The sequence below is a fragment of the Geotrypetes seraphini genome, chromosome 4 (genome assembly GCF_902459505.1).
Source record: "Geotrypetes seraphini chromosome 4, aGeoSer1.1, whole genome shotgun sequence".
Taxonomy (NCBI): Eukaryota; Metazoa; Chordata; class Amphibia; order Gymnophiona; family Dermophiidae; genus Geotrypetes; species Geotrypetes seraphini.
The window spans coordinates 295,993,463-296,021,334 of record NC_047087.1 but is presented as its reverse complement, the minus strand read 5'-3'; the positions used below and the strand labels follow the sequence as shown (position 1 = coordinate 296,021,334).

The 27,872-nt window shown below is 42.7% G+C and overlaps 1 protein-coding gene across 1 annotated transcript; it reads left to right on the top strand.

Annotated features, from left to right (window-relative positions):
• On the top strand, positions 1 to 27,012 carry CALHM2 (calcium homeostasis modulator family member 2). Its single transcript, XM_033943755.1, has 3 exons — positions 1 to 322; positions 21,300 to 22,056; positions 26,248 to 27,012. Exons 2-3 carry the CDS (start codon positions 21,514 to 21,516, stop codon positions 26,662 to 26,664), a joined length of 960 nt encoding a protein of 319 aa, XP_033799646.1. The 5' UTR covers positions 1 to 322; positions 21,300 to 21,513; the 3' UTR covers positions 26,665 to 27,012.
• Positions 27,013 to 27,872: the final 860 nt, after the last annotated feature.

Sequence of the window (27,872 nt, the reverse complement as noted above, 5' to 3'; positions counted from 1 at the left end):
TTTAGTTTGGAGTAAAGGAAATGTTATCTCCACAACAGGAAGTCGAGAAGCTGTGGTGACTTACTAGCAGAGGACTTTTTGTTCCCAGCCCATGTCGTTTGTCTTCACATGCCACGGGATTGTCACCCCTTTGCTTTCTGCCTGCCAACTGGTGGGATCCATTGGCAGAAATTCCTGGCAGCACGGTCTTCTAGCAGCGGTTCCCACCCTCTGAACCTCTGAGCAATAGGCAACAGTCACGGAGCAAAACTTTTGACAGGGGAGGAATTTCCAAGCAGATATATGCCAGAATAAGAACAAGTCGTGAAACTCCTGGGTTCAGGTAAGTGCTTTCTTTTGAAATCCCTGGGCATAACATACTTCTACATTTGGTGGTGATTGTGGGGTGTGAGGGAGACTAATGTGGGGGTGAGAGGGAGGCCTCCATCGCCTAGAAAACCCCAGTTGCTACACAGCTGGGTTTTGTGCCTGATTCTCCCAGACTAGTTTTGAATTTTTTGAACTGCAACAGACTGGCTTTGTTTTAGCCAATTCAAGATCATTCAGCTAAAGACGAGACTACCAAATACTGTACATTTAAAAAAAAAAAAAAAAACACACAAAACAACCCTACAGATTTCTGCCCGCAGTTTTCCAATCTGGAACATCTGGTTGGGATTAAAATGCTTTTCCACTGAAAACAGGGAGAGTGACACAGCTTTTCCTCTCTGACTTCCAGCCGCAACAACAAAATGCAGACTAACTGGCACTTCCCCATTTTTTTAGTTACTGCTGTCTCTGTTTTCAGGAATGACAAGCAGGCTATAATTGCTACCTCTGCCCGCACCCTACCAAATTAATTTAATATAGCAGCATTAAAGCTTGGTGGTTGCTGTTAAGTGCTCCTAATTTCTGATCTGTGCTAATTCAACCCCTTTCACAGGAGTAGTTTGGAAGGGGCACGGGAGAGGGGGCAGCACCCCCCCCCCCCATTTTAATGCTAGGCTTGAATTGGCTGTTTCTTTCACCACCAATATGACCTTCCTTCCCAAAGGCGCTAACATTTCGGAATGATTTGGAGTGCCAAACAATGGAAATTATCCCTCGCTGGACACATTGAAGGGCTCTGCCCATTTGGAGGGCACTCAGTACCCTCCACCACATCTACAGAGCTGGCGGGAGTTCCCCCATAACTAAGCAGTCAAACTGTGCCTATATGCTCCCTGTCTTAAATATTAAGACATAATTGTTTTGGGGGCAACACACTAGTCCCACCCTGATAGTGAAAAAGATAGTGAAGACCACAAAAGGTTCACAGGAAGCTCTCTCAGTGTGGGTCTGTTAACACATCTGATTCTTGAATAGATATCGCTGATGTATTTCAGTGTAACACAGAAGTTCTGAAGAATATTTCAAGTCTTAATTAAAAGATCACCCAGCTCATAAGGAGCTCCCAGTTGAACGCCATTAAAAAAAAAAAATTAAGAAAGTTATTTTGGGTTTAGTTCCTTTTTTTTTTTTGGCAGCGTGTCCAACTCGACCCTAGGGCAGTGAAGGGACTCTGGATGGTGAGGCCGGGGCTTCCTCTGGGAAGGGAGTGTCTCTTTACATATTCTTTATCAGGGTAATCAGGAAATGAAAAGGTTGGAAACAGGGACATTAGATCACTTATTGTATCATTGTCCCTACATTAAAACTTTTTGGAATTCAATTTGGCCACAAATTAATAAATTGATGGAAAATCATATATCAATATCATATGATACAATATTATTTGGAATGATGATGAGGAAAAAAAGTCAAATTTCACCAGAAAATAACAAGCTTTTATTAATTATGACAGGAGTTGCCATTCAACATATAACTAACAACTGGAAGAATTATAAAAACCTAAATTACACATTTTGGTGGAATACAATTTGTCATATATTTAAAATGGAAAGAGCAATAGCAATACAAAGAGGGACATATACTAAATTTATAAAAATATGGGGGCCATTGACAAAATATTGCAATGAATAAATAATAGAATTTTTCTTCTTCTTTTCTTCTTTTTAATAACTTTTTAGTGACACACATAGGGGGAGGTAGTGAAAATAATTTTTACATAATATGATATATAATAAGTAATGTATGATTCAAAAGAAGGGTGGGGGAGGGAAAGGGAGAAAATATATTTAGAACATGATGTATTAGATATAAAAGTGATATTGTATATTCATAAATTGTATTTTAATATTTTGTTCACTTTATGAAAAATTTGAAAATAAAAAAATAATGGCAAAAAAAAAAAAAAAGGAAATGAAAAGGTTAAACTGAAACTGTACTGTGGGCATCTTCCACATTCAGAGTCTGTGGGTTGGGATCTCAATAATAATAACAACTTTATTCTTTTATACCGCCATAACCAAAAGTTCTAGGCGGTTTACACTAAAAAGAGCTGGACAATCAGCGAAATACAATAATACAGTAAAAAAAAAATACAAATATTTGTAAAATAGAATTTCAATAATAAAACTCACTAAGTAATAAACTTATCGAACAAAGCGGGTCTTAATTAATTTCCGAAAACTGCAATAGGATAGCATAGCTCGCTGAATACATTTAGGGCCCCTTTTCCTAAGCTGCGTTAGGGCATTAACGCATGGAATAGCATATGCGCCATTGCCGCGTGTGCTAGACGCTACCACCAGCATTGAGCTGGCGTTAGTTCTAGCCGCGTAGCGTGGGGTTAGTGCGCACTAATTTGCTGCGTGCGCTAAAAACGCTAACGTACCTTAGTAAAAGCAGCCCTTAGGGTTGTCGAGTTGCCTGATGTACCACTGCAAACTGCGGGGTTGTTTTTTTTTTTGCACAATCGGACAGTGTTTACTGAAATGCCAGGTAAAAATTGGTCATTTAAGAATAATGAAGCCATTTAATTTGGGGGTGCTAAATTTATGAGTGGTTCACCTCGGTTTTACAGAACTAAAGCATTGTTGCTTTTGGCGTTCTTAACAAAATCCTTTTCTAAAAATCTGCCTAGAGGTGAGCAGGTTCAAAACAGGTTTGTATCTAATATGATGATTTTTCATAAGAATATAAGAACTGCCATCTCCGGATCAGACCTTAGGTCCATCAAGTCCGGCGATCCGCACACGCGGAAGCCCAGCCAGGTGTACCCTGGCGTAACCTTAGTCACCCGTATCCCTCTATGCGCCTTGCAAGGAGATGTGCATCTAGCTTGCCTTTAAATCCTAGAATGGTGGATTCCGCAGCAACCTCCTCCGGGAGAGCATTCCAGGTGTCCACCACTCGCTGCATGAAGCAGAACTTCCTGATATTTGTCCTGGACTTGTCTCTCCCTAGCTTCAGTCCATGTCACATTGGACATTGTAAATAACTTATTTTCCTGCTCTATTTTGTCGATTCCTTTCAGTATTTTGAAAGTCTCGATCATATCCCCTCGCAGTCTCCTCTTCTCAAGGGAGAACAATCCCAGTCTCTTAAGTCGTTCCTCGTATTCCAAGTTCTCCATACCTTTTATTGGTTCATAGACAACCCCGCGAAAGACAAAGGCGCGCGCAGACAACTGAGCACAAGTCGGAGGCGTGTGCCGAAGAAAATTACAGTTTTTAGGGGCTCCGACGGGGGGTTTTGTTGGGGAGCCCCCCCAGTTTACTTAATAGAGATCGCGCCGGCGTTGTGGGGGGTTGTAACCCTCCACATTTTACTGTAAACTTAACTTTTTTCCCTAAAAACAGGGAAAAAGTGAAGTTTTCAGTAAAATGTGGAGGGTTATAACCTCCCAAGCCCCCCCCCAATGCCCCCCCAACGCGGCGCGATCTCTATTAAGTAAACACGCCCCCCCCCGTCGGAGCCCTAAAAACAGTAATTTTCTGCGGTGCGCACCTCCGCGCTGCGCTCAATTGTCTGCGCGCGCCTTTGTCCCAGCGCGCTTTTAACCTGACACCCCTTTTATTAGCTTCGTTGCTCGTCTCTGCACCCTCTCCAGCAGTTTTATATCCTTCTTAAGGTTGGGAGACCAATGTTGGACACAGTATTTCAAGTGTGGTCTGACCATCGCTCTATAAAGCGGCATTATAACTTTCTCCGATCTACTCGTGATTCCTTTCTGTATCATGACTAACATTCTGTTTGCTTTCTTTGCCGCCACCGCACACTGCTCCTTTTACAAAGCTGCGGCAGAGGTTTCTACCGCGGGCTGGTGAGGTAAATTCCCCGACGCTCATAGGAATTCTAGGGTCCTTTTAGTAAGGCGTACTAGCCATTTTAACATGCGCTATATACTAACGCGTCCATTATATTCTACGGTTGCGTTAGCATTTGGCGCGCGCTAAGACGGACAGCGCGCCTTAGTAAAAGAGGAGGTCTATGAGCATCAGAGCATTTACCTCACCAGCCCCGCGGTAGAAACCTCTGCCGCAGCTTTGTAAAAAGCCAGCAATAAATTTGGTGATCACAGTTAACTAACATCCTAGAACTGAGCTTTAATTCTGTGGTAAAGAAGATACAGGAAAGTGAATTTCAAGGCGATTTCCAAAACCCCTAGAAGTGAATATTTATGAGCACTGAAAAAGTGAGTTCCATCCAGCCTTGTGACTGGGAAAAGGCGCAGGCTTTGTGCATCGCAAATGGGAAGAGGTCCAGGTTCTGGTGTGGCCTGCTCACTGTCCCTCTTCTGGAGTACTGTAGGGATCCTTTTACTTAACCACTGAAAAATATGTAGTTACTGCAGCTTAACACGGGAATTATTATTATTATTTTTTAACTATTCATCATGTGGTTTAGAGAGTTTGATAAAAAATAGAATAATAGAAGGGGAGAGGGTTGGTTATAGGGAGGGAAAGTGGGTCAAGATATGGACAGACCAAAGGTGACAGTGAAGAGATGGATTTTCAGCGATGATTGAAGAGCAGAGAATGAGGTTTGGAACCTGAGTTGTGGAGGAAAGGAGTGCCACAGGCTGGGGCTGAGGTATCTAAAAGCACTTTATTTATTTATTCCATTTTCTATGCTCTTCTCCCAGAGGAGCTCATGAATTTATTCAGGTACTCAAGCATTTTTCCCTGTCTGTCCCGGTGGGCTCACAATCTATCTAATGTACCTGGGGCAATGAGGGGATTAAGTGACTTGCCCAGGGTCACAAGGAGCAGCGTGGGCTTGAACCCACAACCAGGGTGCTGAGGCTGTAGCTATAACCACTGCGCCACACTCCAGAAATCGAAATGTAGCAGAAGTGAGCCAAGTCTAGGACAATCAAGCCATTGTGACATCACTGATGAGGTTGGCTCTTAGGCATTGGTGGAATGGTATTATGATGTCACAATACCTGCTCTTGTTATCCTTGTAAAAACTATCAACATCTTTTGAGCTGCAGCTGGACAGGAGCTCTACATTGATAGTTTTTTCAAGGATAATTTGCTTTTATAAGGTTCTCCACATTGGTGTACCATTACATCCCGGACCCCTGAGGAAGGAGTGTTTTCCGAAACACAGACCGTGTTGGGTCCTGTGTACTCACACGAGAGAACCATTTGTTTGGAACGCTACATTGCATTTTCTTAAGTAAAGATAAGACTTTTCTACTTGGCACATCGTTTCTGCAGTTTTCCCCTTGTTTGGGGCATTTGACTCTCTTACTACAGATTAGTTGGATTGGTTAGTTTTTTTTTTTGTTTCTTAACACGTCCAACCTCCATTCATGCCTCATTCCCAATACAAAAAGCATTTAACGTGTGCTTTACCATGTAGTATGAGATGACTACAACCCCCCCCCCTCTAATATGGCTCTGTATTAGGGAGTGCTGTAAAGTGCTCAGCCCAACCAAGAAGAGAACGAGGTGGAGCCACGAAACATACAAGTTATTCCACATGTTCACCCCTAAGGTTTAACACGCTTGGCGCATCGCGCCTGAAGTTTCTGCAACATCTTCCAAAAATGAGGAGACTTAGAGGGGATATGATAGAGACTTACAAGATCATGAAGGGCATAGAGAGAGTAGAGAGGGACAGATTCTTCAAACTTTCGAAAAATAAGAGAACAAGAGGGCATTCGGAAAAGTTGAAAGGGGACAGATTCAAAACAAATGCTAGGAAGTTCTTCTTTACCCAACGTGTGGTGGACACCTGGAATGCGCTTCCAGAGAGCGTAATAGGGCAGAGTACGGTACTGGGGTTCAAGAAATGATTGGACAAATTCCTACTGGAAATGGGGATAGAGGGGTATAGATAGAAGATTACTGCACAGGTCCTGGACCTGTTGGGCCGCCACGTGAGCGGACTGCTGGGCACAATGGACCTCAGGTCTGACCCAGCAGAGGCATTTCTTATGTTCTTATGTTCTACTCTGATAGCTGGTCACTGAAACACTGCTCCGCTGATGCAACCACCTCGGAATCGCTCGAAAATGGTTGCCCTTTCAAACTCTTTTAAAAGTTCGGAGAAAGAAAATAGAGGGAGCGAGATCTGGGGAGTAGGGTGGATGGTTTGTGCACTGAAACCCCAAATGCATCAAAACATCCATTGTTTTGCCAGCCTTGTGAGCAGGTGCGTTGTCTTGCTAAAAGAGAGCTCCTTTCCGCAGCGTCCCTCTCCTTTTTTTTCTTTCGATGCCTCCTTTAATCGGCACAGCAAGTTACAGTAGTATTCTGCATGAACTGTTTGACCCCTTGGAAAATAGTCAGTCATCACAACACCTTCATGATCCCAAAACACTGTGGGGGTAATAATAATAAAAAAAAAAAAAGTGTCTAAAAAGTGTCCTAAATAGCTACTTGGACGATCAAAAAGCCTGATCGTCCAAGTACCCATAACCAAAGCTGGTTTTTAGACGTATCTAAAACCAGCTTAGGCCTTTCCCCTGCCTCTAAATGCACAGAGAGAAAATAGGCGTGTTTAGAGGAGGGGAAAGGGCGGGCGGTGGGCGGGAGGTGGGCTGACCTACACCTAGGCGTACAACAGGTATAACCAAAACAGTTTAGTAGGCACTTAGACCTTTTTGACTTAGACGAAATAAAACCAGGTCTAAGTGCTGGCGCCATCAGTTCAGCGGCCCGGCAACCTAACCATAGCAGCAGGAGAGATGCCTCATCTTCCCTACCGCGATGCCATCACTCCTCTACCCGAACTGCCGTGACTCGCGGCAGTTCAGGTAGAGGAGTGATGGCATCGCGGTAGGGGAGATGAGGCATCTCTCCTGCCGCGATGCATCACTCCCCCACCACACACAACATCGGGGCAAGAGGGAGCCCAAGCCCTCTTGCCCCGACAACTCCCCCATGATATTGGGGCAAGAGGGAGCCCAAGCTCTCTTGCCCCGCTGATCGTGCCCCCCCGACTCGATCAGGCCAGGAGGGAGCCCAAGCCCTCCTGGCCCAGGTGACCCTCTACCCCCCCCCCCCGACTCGATCGGGCCAGGAGGGAGCCCAAGCCCTCCTGGCCCAGGTGACCCCCTACCCCCACTACATTACGGGCAGGAGGGATCCCAGGCCCTCCTGCCCTCGATGAACCACCCCCCAATGTCCGCCTCCCCCAGAACCCCCAATCGGCCCCCCAGCTGATCTGCGACCTCTTGGCCGACCCCACGACCCTCCCATCCCCACCCCCCTTCCCTGTACCTTTTTAACGTTGGCCGGACAGACGGGTGCCAAACCTGTCCATCCGGCAGGTAGCCCACAGCAGAATGGGGCAGGATTGGCCCAGCTGTCCCAAAGCCCCGCCTACTGGTGGGGCCTAAGGCGCCTGGGCCAATCAGAATAGGGCTTGGGCTCCCTCCTGGCCCGATCGAGTCGGGGGGGAGGGGCACGATCGGCGGGGCAAGAGGGCTTGGGCTCCCTCTTGCCCCGATATCGTCGGGGAGTTGTTGGGTTCATTGAATTATTTTTCAAAGTGGATTGAGTTCCCAAAATACTGTGGCCATGACCTTTCCTGCTGACTTTTGGGTCTTGAATTTCCTTGACCTTGGAGAACCTGAGTGCCGCCATTGCATGGACTGTTTTGTCTCAGGATCATTCATTTCTCCTACACAAACTATGAAAAACAGATTTCATTTAACTCCGTTTCATTTTTAACTACACAGTACCCTAAAGAAACACCTTGCTAAATAATTCTAAGAGCAAGTTCACCTAATTACATCAAAATGTAATTTATTTACTCAACATATTTAATTGCATTAATTTTGCAAAGAAGGCTTTAAGCCCGCACTTGACAATAAGTTGCTGGATTTAATGACAGATGCCCCCGTTTCATAGATTTTTCACATATAGGGCCGGATTCACTAGTTCCCTCCCCCTCCTCCAGTCTATGGGTGCTGGTGAACTCTGATAGGTCTTTAGGTGGCCTTTATCAAAGTGTATGGAAAGATGTGCCTGCTGCCCCTCAATATCTCTCCTCTCTCCTTATACACCTCCCAGAGAACTCTGCTCCTCAGATCAGTTGATCTTAGCTGTACCCTTCTCCTGCCAATACCTTGTTCTTTTCATCTAGCTGCCCCATATGCCAGGAATAAACTACCTGAGTTTGTCCACCCCTTCCCTTGCTTAAAAGAAGACTGAAAACCCACCTTTTTCATATGGCCTTCAATCCATAACCCTACTTCCACTGCCCACCAACCCAGCCAGCAGATTAACCGTTCCCCTTAACTGTATCCATGACATCCTGTTTGTCAGTCTTGGCTGTTTAGATTGTAAGCTCTTTTGAACAGGGACTGTCGTCTTTGTGACTCTGTACATCGTTGTACACGTCTGGTAGAAATAACTTATAGTAGTAGTAGTGTAAAGAGTGTCAGTCTTTGGGAAGCAGAGCTGAGATTGTGATGTCATAATGCCTCATTCCACCAATAAGAGCCAACCTCATCAGTGATGTCGCAATGGCTTGACTGTCCTGTACTCCCCTCTGCCCTCAGCAGATTACCATTCCCCTTAACTGTACCTATGACATCCTGTTTGTCTGTCTTGGCTGTTTAGATTGTAAGCTCCTTCAAGCAGGGACTGTCTTCTTTGTGACTCTGTACAGCTCTACATATGTCTGGTATCATTATAGAAATAATTAATAGCAGTAATTGTACTGTAATTAAAGACATGTACCTACCGAGAAATGTTAAAGCTGAAAGTCATAACATGGAATTAGAACTGAATATAAATAAAACTAAGTGCTCCTTTTACGAAGCCGCGGTAGCAGTTTAACGCACAAAATAGCGCGCGCTAAACCGCCGGCCGCGCTAGCCGCTACCCTCTCCTCTTGAGCAGGCGGTAGTTTTTCGGCTAGCGCAGGGATAGCGCGTGATTAAAAGTCACGCGCGTTAAAGCCGTTACCGCAGCTTCATGAAAGGAGCCCTAAAATTATGAACATGAAAAATGTTGAAGATTTTGAGCTTGAAGGTGATAGAATAGAAGTTGTAAACAGTTTTAATATTTTGGACTCTTTGGTAAACATGGAAGCAACTAGCAGGAAAGAAATACTCAGCAGAATAGCAATTGTTTGTATAGTATTTCCTTAAATTACGCCGGAGCCTATCGCCTCTTAACTTCATCCTATGCCCTCTCATTGCAGAGACTCGACTCATGTGCATTTATGCCATGTAGGTATTTAAACGTCTCTATCATAGCTCCCCTCTCTCGCCTTTCCTCCAAAGTATACAGATTGAGATCTTTAAGTCTATTCCAATACGCCTTATGACGAAGACTACTGACTATTTTAGTAGCCTTCCTCTGGACTGACTCCATCCTTTTTATATCTTTTTGAAGGTGCGGCCTCCAGAATTGTACACAATATTCTAAATGGTCTGAATATCTCCAATACCTGGACAAGTTCCAGTGGCCAGCCGTACCCCAGATATTCAGTGCTGGCACTAAGATTAGACTCTGTATTGAATATTCAAGTCTAATTTTGCTGACAATGGCCACAGCAAGCAAGGAAACACTGACCTCTGCTGGCTCATTATTGACCCACAGAATTCTTCATAGATTCCAAATAGCGTAAAAGTACTGAATTTGGTTTTCCATTAATCGAAAGTCTCCATTGCAGGTAATGAACAAGCAAATAAAATATTCTCCTTTGAATCAGTGAATATTAGCACTTTGGGACTTAAGTTCCAGGATCACCTTGGCTCTGCCCACAGTCCAGTCCAGAACTATCTGCATAGACCCAAAGTGGCCTGTAAAGATATTCAGAGGCACCGTCCAAATCGTTATGCTGAAATTCCTGGTCAGCAACATTATCCGAACAAGTGCTTTTGAATATTGAGGAGTGTGTGGCGCAGTGGTTGGAGCTACAGCCTCAGCACCCTGGGGTTGTGGGTTCAAACCCCGTGCTGCTCCCTGTGACCCTGGGCAAGTCACTTAATCCTCCCTAGCCCCAGGTACGTTAGATAGATTGTGAGCCCACCGGGACAGATAGGGAAAATGCTTGAGTACCTGATTGTAAAACCGCTTAGATAACTTTGATAGGTGGTATATAAAAACCTAATAAACTTGAAACTTGACCCGTTAACCCCCCAATTCTGTATATGGTACCAAACGTTGTATGTGCAAATCAGTGCACACAACTTTTAATTGTTTAATTAGCACTGATAATTGGCACTAATTAAAAGTTACATGTACAACTTGTTAGACGTATTCTTTAAAGTGTTGCATGCCAGTTCTAGTGCATGAATCTGAAAAGGGGGTGTGGCCAGGGGAGGAGCATGGGCATTCCAACAGTTTAGGCACACTGTTATAGAACAGGCCCGGTGTGCGCACAAGTTAGGTTCAGGGATTTAGGCCTGGTTTTCCTTGGCTTAAAAGGGTGCACCTAAACGTGATACACACTGGTGCTTAGCGTGATTTTATAGGGGCTTGCCAAAACTCTCTCCTGCCTCCAAAATGTGCAAAATGCTGCAATCTGCCTCCTGAAAAACCTAGGCACTCCTTTTATTCTCAGCTTTATTCATCGGATACACCAGACTATCAGACCAACGTCTTTCTAGCTTCTATGCAATCTCCTAAACATACTGTAGCTGATGGTGAATCACTGCAAAGTCCATTTGATGCATCAGAAATTTTGTCATCTACAGAGGAGAGATGTTTTATAGATTGGCTTACAGTAGAATTCTGCAAAGCCTTCCGTGATAAACTGTCCCCTGTACTCACATCCCTATTTAATTATTTCAATCCTCAAACGGTCTCTACCAGTCATTTTCTAGATGCCGTAATCACAGTCATCCCTAAACCTAACAAAGACTCTCAACAAATTTCAAATTACAAGCCTATATCATTATTGAACATTGATTACAAAATATATGCAACAATCCTCTCTCATCGACTTCAACACTATATTAGCAAACTCATTTCCTCCCACCAAGTCGGTTTTATACCAGATAGGCTCATAACAGATAATTCCTGTCTTTTCTTTCACTTAGCGTCCATTGCTCACTCTACTAAGGACCCATGTTTAGCTCTATCTTTAGATGTGGAAAAAGCGTTTGATAGGGTAGAATGGTCTCTCTTGTTCCAAACTTTGCAATGGGTCGGCTTTCCTCCTAAATTCATAGAATATATTAAAATTCTTTACTCTAACCCTAAAGCCTCTATCATCACTAATAATCTATTGTCACCCTCTTTTACCTTACAACAAGGTACTCGTCAAGGTTGCCCCCTTTCACCTTATCTCTTCAACTTAGCTCTTGAACCTCTTCTCTTAGCCATTAATTCAAATGACGGAATTTCAGGTATCACTCACAATAAAATAGAATACAAACTGACGATGTTCTTTTATATCTTACCATTCCAGACAGCTCCCTCCCTGCCCTCTTTAATCTTATACAGTCATTTTCTGGTTACAAAATAAATAAACAAAAAACAGAAGTAATGCCTCTTAATGCCCATTCTCGCCCTGAATCGATTCAAGCATTTAATCTACTTTGGTCCCTGTCTCATATACGATATTTGGGAACTAATCTCTATACCTCCCTTCCTGCTACAATCAAACACAATAGCGATAATCTCATTTGTTCCCTTAAATCCCTACTACAGTCGTGGCAGAGTAGAAACTATAAAAATGGTTGTGGTACCAAAAATTAACTTTGTACTTAGTATGATTCCCCAAATATTTCCAGCCCCTTTTTATAAATTGATTGATAAACACATTTCTGCTTTCTTATGGAAACACAAACCCCCCCGAATTGCCCTTATGAAGCTTAAAGCCTCAAAAAGAGTCTTTCTAACTTATCATAGTAGGCTTTTATTTTGCAGCAGACTAGTCACTGGTTCTCCCTTCCTCATGGTTATCTCCCTCTCTGGCTACAGTTGGAACATGCTCTCTTTCCAACCTATCCATTGCTAGCTCCTCTATTAATATCTGACGCCCTGCTCTGCAACACGAATCCAATCATTTCCCAATCTGTAAAATGTCTCCTAGAATTTGATGAGTTATTGGATGCTCCCATTAGAAACTCAACATATATTTCCCTCTGGCGCAACTCATCTTTTCTAATAAATAAAACATCAATATTTTGGCCTCGGTATACAGTATTTAGTGGACATATGCACCTCATCTTTACAACTCCTGACCTTTTCAGAACTGCAAGATAAGTTTGCTCTTCCAGCCTCGGCATTTTGTCAATGGCTTCAACTCAGCTCCCTGATCAAAAAATCTAAGATTTTGCAAACAAGAGTTGCAGGAGTCCCTACCATGATCCCTTTGGTTTCTAAACTCTTGGCTACCGGCCATGTTGTGTCACAAATTTATAAAATATTCATTAATTCCCAATTTGACATTCATATTCCCTTACAAAAATCATGGGAATCAGACTTAAATTGCTGACTGCAAGACAAACAATGGTTGGTCTTTTGGTCTAAAATCATCAGAGCTATCCCCTCCGCTACCTCGATGCAATCCATGTTTCTCTTGCATCATAAGTCAACGTTGACATCTCAAAAACTACATGTATCAGGCCTCTTGCCCTCCATCAAATGTTGGAATTCTAAATCGCTTCCAGGCACCCTACTTTATATGATTGTTGAATGTTCCTGTATAAAAAAATTTTGGGACTGACGTCTGGTCTATTATCCAAACGATTTCTAATTTTCAATCTGACTTCTCTCCTACCATTGCCATTTTGAAATTATAGGGTCCTTCACTCAATTTACCAGCATCTCAATATGCTCTGTTCAATATATTTCTCATTGTCCCTTTGCGTCTTATATTATCTAACTGGAAATCATTTGATTCTCTCAATGTACACTTCTGGTTTCAATCTGTTCTATTGCAACATAAACGTGAAATGCTGCTCTCTACTACCATGCCTCTGTCTACTAAAGTCCACACGAAATGAGCCATTTTTAAAGATTATTTGGACACTCTTTAATACTTACTTAATTATACTTATAGTACCACTCATCTCTTTTTCCAACATTCTTCTTCTTTTCTCTGGCCTCCGGGGGACCCTCTTCTCAACTTCCCTTCCACAATAGTTTTTGTCTTTCCTTTACTTATTACTAGCCTCTCCCTCTTCCCTATTTTCTTTTCTTTTCTTTCCTCTCCCCTTCCCTTCCTGTTCTTTCCTCTTATCTCCCTTGATTGAAACACAACTTTTAAGAAATTATTTTCTTATGTGCATTTGATCTTCTTATGTTGTGATTGGATTCTTGTTCCATGAATATGATGTTGACATTGATCTGTTATCCCCTTTTTGTGTTTGATAAAACAAAAATTTTCAATAAAGTTTCATGGATAAAAAATAATAATAATAATAATTTACAATACAAATAACGATAATAAATTTGAACATATGACTAATGGGAAACGCAAGGTTGGAGGGTATGAAATACAATTGCATAAGAAAAGGAGAACATTTATGGGAAGAACAAAAGGACTGGGCCAAGAGAGTGTTTCCTTGATAGTTGACAAAAAAAGTCAATCATGTCATCTCTGTCATATCTCAAACATATTGTGAATGTACCTTGTAACCCGTTGTGCTCCTTTGGGAGGATGGGGCTAAATCAGTGTTTCTCAACTCGGTCCTGGAGTACCCCCTTGTCAGTCAGGTTTTCAGGATATCCACAATGAATATGCATGAAAGAAATTTGCATATAATGGAGGCAGCGCATGCAAATCAAGTTAATGCAAATTCAATGTGGATATCCTGAAAACCTGACTAGCAAGGAGACACTTCAGGACCGAGCTGAGAAACACTGGCCTAAATAAACAAGCAAATAAATAAATAAATACCTTTTCTAGAATCAAGCTAAGTGTCATTCTAAGGGGTGCTGATTTTTTAGATGCCATATATAGAATATGGCCCTAAGTCATAAGAATAGCCTTACTGGGTCAGCCCAATGGTCCATCAAGACCAGTAACCCATTCTCACAATAGCCAATCCAGGTCCATAGTACCTGGCCAAAACCCAAAGAGTAGCAGAGGCTTTCCCCATATCTTAATAACAGACTATGTATGGACTTGTCCTCCAGGAATTTGTTCAAACCTTTCTTAAAATCACCTCTGGCAACATGTTCCAGAGTTAAACTATTCTCTGAGTAAAAAAATATTTCCTCCTATTGGTTTTAAAAGTATTTCCCTGCAATTTCATCGAGTGTCCCCTAGTCTTTGTAATTTTGGACAGAGTGAAAAATCTACTGTTCTACTCCACTCAGGATTTAGTAGACTTCAATCCTATCTCCCCTCAGCCGTCTCTTTTCCAAGCTGAAGAGCCCTAACCTTTTTAGTCTTTCCTCATACGAGAGGAGTTCCGTCCCCTTTATCATCTTGGTCGCTCTTCTTTGAACCTTTTCTAGTGCCGCTATATTTTTCTTGAGATAAGGAGACCAGGATTGAACGCAATACATCGCAACATGGAGCAATATAGAGGCATTATAATATCTTTAGTCTCTTTAACCATCAATTTTTTACTAATTCCTAGCATCTTGTTTGCTCTTTTTGGCCGCTGCCACATGTTTACTTCAGATTCTGACAACTAAGCCACAACCATTCCGCATCTAAGGCTATTGTCCAAAACTCATCCTTCTGCCTGGCGGAACTCATCAGGCCTGAGCTCCTCTTTTCTGTCTGACTCTGCAGTGTGACTTTTTAAATTGATCACTAGAAAGCTGTTTATTTTAATTGCTTTATAATGTCACTGGGGTACTAATAGTTAAATATTAGTGGAAGTCAGAAAAATATTAGAGTTCAAATAAAAGAACTGTCTTCTCATTCAAATTGGTAACCAAACTTCAGGATTGCAACCGTCACGTTTGAAAGTCACTCAGAGGTATAGAGTTCTTCAAGAAGAGAGTTGCGCCCTCTAGTGATGAACCAAAGTATATTTTTCAGTCGTTGCAACTTTATTAGTTCTGGTTACGCTCCAAGTTTGATTACAAAAGTAAATAAATAAATAAATAAATAAATGTCTTTACAGTCTTTCAAACACTTGTATGAAAATACTTTGTTTTTTCTTATCTTTACTAAAGATACAAGTGTTTGAAAGACTGTAAAGACATTTATTTATTTATTTATTTATTTACTTTTGTAATCAAACTTGGAGCGTAACCAGAACTAATAAAGTTGCAACGACTGAAAAATATACTTTGGTTCATCACTAGAGGGCGCAACTCTCTTCTTGAAGAACTCTATACCTCTGAGTGACTTTCAAACGTGACGGTTGCAATCCTGAAGTTTTGTTTATTTTAATTGGGCACAAGTTCTTGCTCTTTTCCCTTTTGGCGCCGAGATACAGATGCTCTCCTACAACAGTTTCAATGATTTCTATGAGCTCATTGTCTTATGGAGCTCTCCTAGGTTTGTTTGCTGAGGTGCCAAAGGAAACCAGTAAATGGCAGGTTTCAAGCAGCATAATAAGGAAAGATAGATGGGAGGACTGTCAGCCCCTCTAACGCCGAGATACAGTATATATTACAGAAGAGGAAGACAAACTCCAGACATCAAGCGTGATAAATCCTTCCTCCCCGACCAAGGTAACCGTTACTGAAAGAGCTTTTAAAGAGGACTTTAGTAGAAGGGACCCAAGCGAGCAGAACATTGCAATGCACTGCAAACAGATTCTGCCAGTTCCCTGAGAATTTGTATAAGTGTAAAAGACAGACAAAATCATTGGGGAAAACTTTACCTCACAAGAGGCTGAGACTCTTTCACAGCCCAAGAAATGTTTAGAGCAGGGGTGTCAAAGTCCCTCCTCGAGGGCTGCACTCCAGTCAGGTTTTCCCCAATGAATATGTATGAGATCTATTAGCATACAATGAAAGCAGTGCATGCAAATAGATCTCATGCATATTTATTGAGGAAATCCTGAAAACCTGACTGGAGTGCGGCCCTCGAGGAGGGACTTTGACACCCCTGGTTTAGAGGATATATCAGGAGGCCAAAAAAATTAACATTTCAATCAATGGCTACCAACAGGTTAGGTTAGGGGTAGGCAATTCCGGTCCTCGAGAGCCGGTGCCAGGTCAGGTTTTCAGGATATCCACAATGAATATGTATGAGATGGATTTGCATGCACTGCCTCCTTGAGATGCATATCTATCTCATGCATATTTATTGTGGATATCCTGAAAACCTGTCCTGGCTCCAGCTCTCGAGGACTGGAATTGCCTACCCCTGGGCTAGATGAAACTGCAGTGTTGTCTCAAGTGGAGCACAGCTGTTTCAGTCATATGGTGGCAGGTGCGCTTTTCCCTCCTTTTTCTGCTTGAGGCTCCTCGCTTAATAGGCTGGGGCCTGGAGCAGTGGTCTTCAGTGAACAGCCCCCAAGTCCTCCATTGCAGCCCTCAAACAGTTGGCTAAAATGCTCTTCAAATCCTGTACATGGGTTCATTTCAATCTTGTCCACTTGATAGAGTAACTCAGGCATCTCGTTTGTGGAATTTGTTACTGCCGACAATCCTGTGTTGTAAAATCAATATTGGTATTCATTTTTAATGTTTAATACCCAGTCTGAACAAGCAGGTCAAGACAGTTTACAAAATTAGTGGTATGGATAAGCTTGAAATCTTGTGATGGCCCTCAGAATTTTCTCGTATTCATACTGTGGCCCTTTACATGAAAAAAGTTGGAGGCCAATGGTCTATGTACTATCAATATAATAATATACTGGCCAGCTTGCTGTTTCTCAGGTATTTCCTTATGTTTCTGTAGCTGTCTTCTGTATATAATATTCTATTTCTGTTTTGTTATTAGCAGCCTGGTGAAGTTAGAAACATAGAAACATGATAGCAGATAAAGGACAAGTGGCCCTTCCAGTCTGCCCATCTGCAGCATCCGTTATCTCCTCCTCTCCCTATAGGCTAAGGCTCTTTACAGTTGCATTGTGAGATCATAGAGCTTTATGGTTATAGGCACAGCTCTTGTCACTTGCATTATGAGTTCATGGAATTTTAGGGTTATAGAAACATGACAGCAGATAAAGGCCAAATGACCCATCCAGTCGGCCCATCCGCAACATCCACTATCTCCTCCCCTCCCTAAGAAATCCCATATGCCTGTCCCACCCTTTCTTGAATTCAGACACAGTCTGTTTCTCCACCACTTCTTCTGGGAGCCTATTCTACACATCTACCACCTTTCCTGTAAAAAATTATGTCCTTAAATTACACCTGAACCTATCACCTCTTAACCTCATTCTGGAGTCTCCTTTCAATTGGAAGAGGCTCGCCTCATGCGTATTTATGCCACCTAGGTATTTAAATGTCCGTATCATATCTCCCCTCTCCAGCCTTTTCCCCAAAGTATACATCTTGAGATCTTTAAGTCTGTCCCCATATGTCCTATGACAAAGTCCACCGACCGTTTTAGTCGCCTTTCTCTGGATTGATTCCATCCCGTTTATATCTTTTCAAAGGTGCGGTCTCCAGAATTGTACACAATATTCTAAATGAGGTCTCATCAGAGTCTTATACAGGGGCATAAATACCTCCTTTTTCCTACTGGTTATACCGCTCGCTATGCACCCTAGCATTATCCTAGTTTCTGCTGTCACCTTTTCAATCTGTTTGGCCACCTTAAGATCTTCACATACTATCACACCCAAGTCCTGCTCTTTTGTGCAAGTCTTTCATGCACAAAAGTTCTTCACCCCCTAGACTGTACTGTTCCCTTGGGTTTTTGCATTTCTTAACTTGCATTTGTGTTTTGCTGTTATTGAAGAGCAACCCAGGAGAATAGGTGGACAATAAGCATTACTCTTCGATCGGGCAAGACCCTCCCTGTAGAAGAATCCTCCAAAATCCTAGGTTGCATCCTGGACTCCATACTTACCATGGAACCACGAATCTCCAGGCCCTGAAAGAAATCCCTCTATATCTTGAGACAACTAAGACTAATCAGACCATACTTTCACCAACACCACTTTGCCTTAGTTGTACAGCTGTTGACACTTCCACAGCTTGACTACTGCAACTCCATCTACATGGGAATCAACACCACTCTGATTCACAAAATGCAACTCATCCAAAACACTGCTGTCAGACTAATCTTCAACCTGAGAAAATATGAGTCGATTACAGCCTTCATCAGGCAACTGCACTGGCTACCCGTCACGTCATGAATAACCTTCAAAACTTCATGCATCATTCACCCTATACTTTACAGAAACTCCGCGGCTCCTCTCATCCAGTTCTTCTCTAAGGCATGGTCTACTTCCCGCAGCTCCCTCAACAGAATAATTCTAAATCTCCCTTCCACAAAAAAATCTGCAATACAAACTCCTTGCTCACCTTTCTAGGCGTACAAACTTGGAATGACCTTACTGAAATGACCAGGACGGAACCTAACCACATCAAATTCCGGAAGAAACTGAAAACTCATCTATTTGACACCTAATCACTTGTATCCTCTTCTCTTCCTGTATCTTCCTGCCCTCTATTTTCCTCCCTACCCTCATCTAACCCCTTCTCTTTAATGTCGTCAAGAGCTTGTATAGGTATGTGCGACGCACAAATGGAAGAATTAAAAAATATATATATATTGTTATTTACCTGAAAGATGTATCACAGAAGCATTTGGGCACTTAAATCCTCTAGTTGAAAGCCTCCTAGTGCAGTGTTTCTTAACTCGGTCCTGGAATACCCCCTTGCCAGTCAGGTTTCAGGATATTCACATTGAATGTGCATAAACTTGATTTGCATATGCTGCCTCCATTATATGCAAATGTCTTTCATGCATATTCATTGTGGATATCTTGAAAACCGGACTGGCAAGGGAGTTCTCCAGGACCGAGTGGAGAAACACTGTCCTAGTGTTATTACCAGGGCCCTAATCCTAGGAGCTAGGGTGCTCAGCAGAAGGGTCTTCAGCAGGTCTGAAGATGCAGGGGGGGGTCCTGTCTCCATCAGTGAGGGAGTGCCCATGGTGGGTAGAGAGGACCTCAGATACACTTGAGTAAAAAAGTGCATTCTCCAACCTTTTTATGCTGTTTCGTGTGCCAAGTATAGGATAATCAAGCCACTGTAACATCACTGATGAGGTTGGCTCAGAAGCACTGTGGAATGAGGCATTATGACATCACAATCTCAGCTCCGGAATGTTGCTTTTATTAGGATTCCAGAATGTTGCTACTCTTTGAGTTTTTACCAGGCACTAGTGACCTGGATTGGTCACCGTGAGAATGAATGGACCACTGGTCTGATCCAGTATGGCAATTTTTATGTTCTTGAGCCTAGCAAACGATCTAGTCTAATCTAATCTAGTCTTCAGTTTATATACCGGGTCATCTCTCGTCAGAGCCCGACTCGGTTTACAAGAAGTCAAGAGACTAGAATATACATAAAATAAGAAGAAATAAAAGATAATAAAAATTAGTTTAGTCTGTCATAGAAGGAAGACTTGCAATGTTAACAATTAGTAGGTTCTGCAGCTAAGCTAATTAGATATTGTGAGAAATTAATTGAAATTGGTCTGTCATTCTAATAACACCAGGAAGTCCATTCCAGATCAAAGGTCTCTTAGGCACCTGCACTTACATCAGCTCTATGGTTTGCATTAGTGTGAGAACCTAAATGTTAGACACACTCAGGTTCATATTCAGATCCATTGGCGTAGTAAGAGGGGGTGAGGGGCGATCTGCTCTGGGCACCAGCACCCCTCCTCCTCCCCCCACTGCATATGCGCCTTCACTTCCCCCCACCATACCTCTAGCTCTTCGCTGGCACGAGCAGCGATTCCAACCTGTTGCTTGTGTCAGCGTTGGCTCTCCTTCTGACATCACTTCCGGGTCTTGCGCCTAGGAAGTGGCGTCGGAGAAAGCGTCGACGTCGACACGGGCAGCAAGTAAGTGATGCTGCTCATGCCAGGTGAAGTAAGGGGTGTGTGTGGCAGGGGGCAAAGAAGAGAGCGGGGGAGGGGCCCTACCTCCCCGGGCGCCTCTCACCCTCGCTATGCCACTGTTCAGACCGCAAGGATCATCGGTGATCTCCTGTGGTCTGCAGCGATACCGGAAATTCAGTGCCAGCTCCATATATGGCCACTGTATCTGGTCTATTTTTGGCCAGCTGGGACATAGCCGGTTATGCCAATATTCAGTGGCTAGCCAGTTAAGTCTCAATGGCCAAAGGTATACCATTCTTCTAGGCAGTGGTCTTTGGCCGCCAAACTTAGCTGGCGAGCTGCTGAATATTGTTGACCAGGTATGTCGCGTGACATAGCCAGTCACCGGCCAATCCAGAGACTGAAATATTCAGCGTGAGATAGCCTGTTATCCCCCACTGAATATTGGCAGAGAGCTGGATATGTGCTATTTAGCTGGCCAGAAGCTATTCCCAGCCATATAAATAGTATTGAGTATCGGGCTTGCTGATACTAGGTTGCACTTGTATTCTATAATGGAACTTAGGCACCTTGGTTCTGTTATTAAATAGGCTCTATCCGGCTGTCAAGCCTTGGGACACCTATATAGAGGCATCCATTTATACAATTATCCCCATAGCGCCTATGGTAATAAAACGTAATACATCTGGCCATTAGAGAGATGATCCAGAGCTCAAATCTTTCCAAATATCAATCTTAAATGGAAGATCATGATGAGCATTAGGATATCTGAGATTTTCTTTCAAACTTTCTTCCAAGATGGCTTTATATTCCTGTGGGGGTCGGGGGAGTTGCTGTTTTTATTCTTACTTGGCTTTAATCAAGTCCGGAATTCACGTTTTATGCTGTTTGTGTGAGATATTACTTTATTTTTTTTTTGTTTGTTCCCTGCTCAGATTGGTAGGTGCTGTGGGTTTTAAGTTTTTAAAAATAATACAGAAATAAATAAAATACAGTAGGATAACATTTGTGACAATATTTACACTTTTTGCATGCTTATTTCTTTGCTGTTCTTTATCGTTCCCTTCTAGAACCCAACCAACCAAACGTCTGCTTTGGGTGTTTACTGTATTACCAGGACCTTATAGAAGAATTCAATCTATTTTACAGAACTGGAAGATTGTGCTGAAACTGCGACAGAAATAATGAGATAAATGGAACATAGATTTTTTGTACCTTTTCTCAGCGTGAAGGAAAAAGATTTTGAATACTGTCGAACTCGTAACACAACAAGAAGCAGGCAAGATGGCGGCATTAATTGCAGAAAACTTCAGATTCCTCTCCTTGTTTTTCAAAAGCAAAGACGTCATGATATTCAATGGCCTAGTGGCCCTGGGAACTGTCTGCAGCCAGGAGGTGTTCTCTGTAGTTGCCTTTCACTGCCCTTGCTCTCCAGAGAGGAACTACCTTTACGGACTGGCTGCAATTGGAGTCCCTGCCTTGGCCTTGTTTGTCATTGGCGTCATCTTGAACAATCATACGTGGAATTTTGTGGCAGAATGCCGTAGGAGAGGGGCAAAAAACTGTACAACCCCAGCTGTCTTCTTATTGTGTGGCTCCATCATGGGCCGAGCTCTGGTAGCCCCTATTACTTGGTCCGTCATTTCACTTCTCCGAGGCGAGGCCTATGTTTGTGCCCTAAGTGAATTCATAAAGCCCGAGTCGTTAGAGAACTTTCCACCTAACCACGGAGCTGAGACTATGGCCAGATTTCCCTGTGTAGATGTACCTGTGGAAGTTCGAAGTTTTAAAGAAGAAGTAATAAGAAGACTGAAATACGAGTCTCAGGTAATTTTTTTTCCCTAAAGCTATATTTTGGAAACCATCTATGTCAAATAGCAGATTAAAAAGGTTAACATTTGCTCTGCATGCTGTGGCAAGAAAAGACCTAAAGATAGACCTCACCCAATAGGTCTAGCACATCAGTCAGATGATGTGTTTAGGCCAATGAAATAGAAGCAATGCTGAAAGCTTCAGTCTCATGTAGTGCTTACATTCCAGGCTTTCTACTAAGAAGGGCGGAGGCATAGATGTGCACGTCTGAATAGGCCAGGATGCCTCCAGTTTGGGCCCACCTATCATCAGCATCAGCCCAGTCTAATAAAAGATAAACTGGAGACTATGTCAACATCTACATTGCCTAACTGAACCCTGAAACTAGAATTACCATATAGCTCGAGAAAAATTGAGACACCCAAGAAAGATTGAGACACCCAAGTTTTACTTCCATTGCTTTCAATAGACGTAAACCCCGGATATCTCAAACTGTCCTCTTTTTTTTTTTCTAGAGCCATATGGTAACCCTATTCGCTCACGCACAGTCTCGGGCACTAGCTAGCTCTTTGGGTCAGGCACCCGTGACCAGGGCTTACAAAAAAATATATAATAGTCAATATGCCTTTGAGCTGGGCATAGGCCGGCATCTTTGGTGGTATATATGCCCTCGTCCATCCAGCCTTTAAGCCTTGTCATTTGAATAGTTTTTCATTGAGCACCATCTACTGAGCCGAGCCCTGAGGAAGGCTTCTCCACAGAAGCCGAAACACGGACCGTGTTGGGTCCACAAAATTCACAAGGCTTGGATTTTTTATAAGGTTTGGTTTTAGATCAGGGGTCTCAAAGTCCCTCCTTGAGGGCCGCAATCCAGTCGGGTTTTCAGGATTTCCCCAATGAATATGCATGAGATCTATGTGCATGCACTGCTTTCAATGCATATTCATTGGGGAATTGTGCAGCTCCCACAGCTGCACACACATATTCTGATATTGTGACAGCAGAGCATCATAAGAACATAAGAATATAAACATTGCTTCTGTTGGGTCAGACCAGAGGTCCATCACGCCCAGCAGTCTGCTCACGAGGCGGCCCATCAGGTCCAGGACCTGTAAAGTAATCCTCTATCTTTATCTATACCCTTCAAGCCCCTTTTCCTTCAGGAAATTGTCTAATCCCTTCTTGAACCCCAGTACCGTACTCTATTCTAGCACACCCTCTGGAAGCGCAATCCAGGTGTCCACCACCCTTTGGGTGAAGAACTTCCTAGCATTGGTTCTGAATCTGTCCCCTCTCAATTTTTCCGAATGCCCTCTCATTCTTGTAGTTTTTGAAAGTTTGAAGAATCTGTCCTTCTCCACTTTCTCCATGCCCTTCATGATCTTGTAAGTCTCTATCATGTCCCCTCTAAGCCTCCGCTTCTCTAGGGAAAAGAGCCCCAGTTTCTCTAATCTTTCAGCATATAAAAGGTTTTCCATACCTTTTATCAATCTTGTCGCTCTTTTCTGTACCCTCTCGAGTATCGCCATATCCTTTTTAAGGTACGGTGACCAATACTGGACGAAGTACTCCAGATGCGGGCGCACCATCGCCCGGTACAACAGCAGGATAACTTCCTTCGTTCTGGTTGTAATACCCTTCTTGATAATGCCTAGCATTCTGTTCGCCTTCTTAGAGGCCGCTGCACATTGTGCCGACGGCTTCATTGTTTTGTCCACCAATACCCCTAAGTCCTTCTCTAGGCTACTTTCACCCATTACCAGCCCATCGTATAGCTGTACATCGGGTTTCTGTTTCCTACATGCAAGACTTTACATTTCTCTACATTAAAGTTCATCTGCCATTTATTTGCTCACTCTCCCAATTTGTTCAGGTCCCTTTGTAAATCTTCACAATCCTCTTTAGTCCTAACCCCACTAAAAAGTTTTGTCTCATCTGCAAATTTTATAACTTCGCACTTTGTCCCTATTTCTAGGTCATTAATAAATACATTGAACAGCAGCAGTCCAAGCACCAACCCCTGCGAAACACCACTCGTGACCCTTCTCCAGTCCGAGTAGTGGCCCTTCACTCCTACCCTATGCTTCCTACCCGCCAACCAATTTTTGATCCATCTATGCACCTCTCCTTCCACCCCATGGTTCTTCAGTTTCCGTAGTAGGCATTCATGGGGTACCTTGTCAAAGGCTTTTTGGAAATCCAAGTATACGATGTCTAGGGGATCCCCTTTGTCCATTTGTTTGTTAATTCCTTTGAAGAAGTGCAATAAGTTCGTTAGGCATGATCTTCCCTTGCAGAAGCCATGTTGGCTTGTTTTCATCAGTTTATTCCTTTCTAGATGCTCATCGATGCTGTCTTTTATCAGTGCTTCCACCATCTTCCCCAGGACCGAAGTCAGACTTACCGATCTGTAGTTCCCCGGGGTCACCTCTCGATCCTTTTTTAAAGATGGGCGCAACATTTGCTATCTTCCAATCCTCCGGGATCACCCCTGTTTTCAGGGATAGATTACAAACCTGCTGTAGTAATTCCGCTATTTCCATTTTTAGTTCTTTCAGTACCCTAGGGTGGATTCCGTCCGGGGCCCGGAGATTTATCAGTTTTTAATCTATCTATCTGCTTGAGTACGTCTTCAAGGATTACCTCCATGGATGTTAATTTTTCTGCTTGATCTCAGTAGTATTTCTATAATCAGGCTTCAAGTGTATCCTTTCTGTCCAGCAGCTACAGAAGATGACAGGTAGGGGGTCGCTATATGTTCTGAGCCAGAGGAGGTCTGTATTTTTAGGCAGGAAGACAAAAGAGGTGAATCATAAGAACATAAGAAGTTGCCTCCGCTGAGGCAGACCAGAGGTCCATCTCGCCCAGCGGTCCGCTCCTGCGGCGGCCCATCAGGCCCATTGCCTGAGCAATGGTCCCAGACTATCCCTATAACCTACCGCTACTCTTATCTGTACCCCTCAATTCCTTTATCCTCTAGGAACCTATCCAAACCTTCTTTGAAGCCTTGTAACGTGCTCCGGCCTATCACAGCCTCCGGAAGCGCGTTCCATGTGTCCACCACTCTCTGGGTGAAAAAGAACTTTCTGGCATTTGTTTTAAACCTGTCTCCTTTTAATTTTTCCGAGTGCCCCCTTGTACTTGTGGTTCCCCATAATCTGAAAAATCTGTCCCTGTCTACTTTTTCTATACCCTTCAGGATCTTGAAGGTTTCTATCATGTCTCCTCTAAGTCTCCGCTTTTCCAGGGAGAACAGCCCCAGCTTTTTCAGCCTGTCAGTATATGAGAGGTTTTCCATACCTCTTATCAGTTTAGTTTTACTGGGGCTGAAAAAGGGAAATGTGACACCATGCAATGTTTGTAGCATACACTTTTCAATTTGTCTAACATAAACCTGAATTTGCACTTCAGATTTTTAAATTACAAAAATAAAGAAAAATCTTTTTTGTCCATTAGGTCGGGTAAGAATGCTCATGTGAACAGACATTAATTTGTGGACAGAAATGTTGCAGTCATGTTATTTCAAAAGTGAGATTCCTACTACTTCAGAAGGCATCCGTTTTGAATCCATAAAGTAATGTAATGTAATGTAATTTATTTCTTATATACCGCTACATCCGTTAGGTTCTAAGCGGTTTACAGAAAATATACATTAAGATTAGAAATAAGAAAGGTACTTGAAAAATTCCCTTACTGTCCCGAAGGCTCACAATCTAACTAAAGTACCTGGAGGGTAATAGAGAAGTGAAAAGTAGAGTTAGAGGAAAAATAAAAATAAAATAAACATTTTGGAAGGTAGAAGAGAGGAGAGAAAGGAATAGAAGCAGAAGGGGGAGCCGTTGAACAGTAGAATTCTGGAGAAATTTAAATGATAGAAATAGAACAAAACAAAGACAAAAGGCAAAACAATAGATAAGATTAAAGATAAATCATAAGCTGGAAAGAAAAATAAAATAAAACTTTGTCTTCAATCCACGGTTTCAGCGTCATTAGCAGTTTGTCCCTTTGTACTAGCAGGCAAGATGAGGTAACAGTTGCTAAGAATCCAAGGGGTCCTCAAAGCCGTAGGACCCTCACACTCAGGAAGACATTTCTGGAGAACGGTTTGGGTTAGTGACATGTATTATCAAGCCAGCCTAGCAAAATGTTGGACCAAACAAAATGGTTAAAATGCGTTTAACTGAATATCTGTGATTCTTTCTTTAGCTCCTTGGATGGATGTTGATTGGAACAGTTTCAGTAACAGTATTCTTGTCAAAGTGTTTGCAACGTTGCTGCTCCCCCCTGGGTTACCACCAGGAACAATACTGGTCCCAATATCGCTCTATAGAAAACCAACTCTTCCACCGTACTGCTGAAGTCCACGCCAAGATCCTGGCTGCTGCTAACGTAGAAGAATTTTTCGGTTTTGTGGCCCTCGATAAAGACGATAAAGAGCTAGTGAAGGAATTCCCGGTGGAGAAAATGCAATCAAGTCCACAGTGGAATGAGATTACCGGTCTATATCTCTATCGAGAGAATAAAGGAATGCCACTTTATAGCCGCCTTCACAAGTGGGCAAAAGGATTAATGGGGAAAGATTCATACATGGAAAGCAAAGAAATGGCACTTCTTGCTGAGTAAAACATTTATTCACGGATGGAAGAGTAAACACAGCATATTGTTTATTGAACATGCAGGTTGCCCAACGTTTAAAATGTCTTCCGTTTGTATATTTATATATTTTTGTATTTATATAGTTTGAGTTTTACAAATGGGTTAAAAGTGCAATTGTCCATCTGCAGCAATGTAAATCTGGACTAGTCACTGGTCATACGATTGGCTTCAAGAATATGAAGACGGTGGAGTAGTGGGGAATGTCATTCACATATCATTCCTTGCTAGCTCAAGAGGGAGTTGAATGAACTCTTCATATGGCGAGTATTTGGGACCTGATGTTATGTTTTTACCAGTCAGGGCCTTCAGGGGATTCACCCCACCCCCTGAAGGCCCTGAGGGCACTGCTCTGAATTTGATTGGTTGAGCAGGCAACAAGCAGATGCTGCTCAGTCAATCAAATTCAGATCAGTACTGTCAGGGCCTTCAAGGGGTTCAGAGAATCCACAGTCCAAGAGCCCTGCTTTTTTTTTTTTAGGTTTATGGTTTGTTTGATGCAGTTTGACTGGTTGAGCAGGTTGCCTACTCAACAAATCAAACTGCATCAAGCAATAAGTAAATGACAAAAATAAAAAAGCAGGGCTGTAGAGCTGGGGATTCACTGAATCCCCTGAAAGCGCTCACAGCACACCACTGGTTTTTACCACAAAGACAAAACTCGTGCACAGTAAAGATGAGCTACTTTGACCCTTATTATCAATTAAAGGGCCCCTTTTACAAAGTCATAGTAATGATTCTACCGCAGCAAATGAGCCATTCAGTGCCTATGGGCTTTGTAAAAGGGGTCTAAAGTAAGGGTCCAATATTCAAAGGCTTTACGCTCCTATCTTTAGGCTTCGTTTACAAAGCCATGCTAGCGATTCCCGTGCGGCAAATGTGATGAAGCCCATAGGAATTGAAAGGGCTTCGTCACAGTGCCGTGCAGGAATCACACAGCTTTATAAAAGGAGCCCTTTGAGAACTTTGCTCCTAAATTGGCCTTTTTGAAAATTTACCAGGGCTGACTACATACATTTTTACTCAAAATTTCACTAACTCTCACATTTAGGTGCATAAAATGTAGTTTGTAACAGTGGGTGGATTTAGGGCAGGAAAAGAAAGAGATTATGAGGCTCATAAATCTAGGCAAATGGAGGACAGGCCTAAAATTTATGAGTGTACCTTATAAGCTCCTA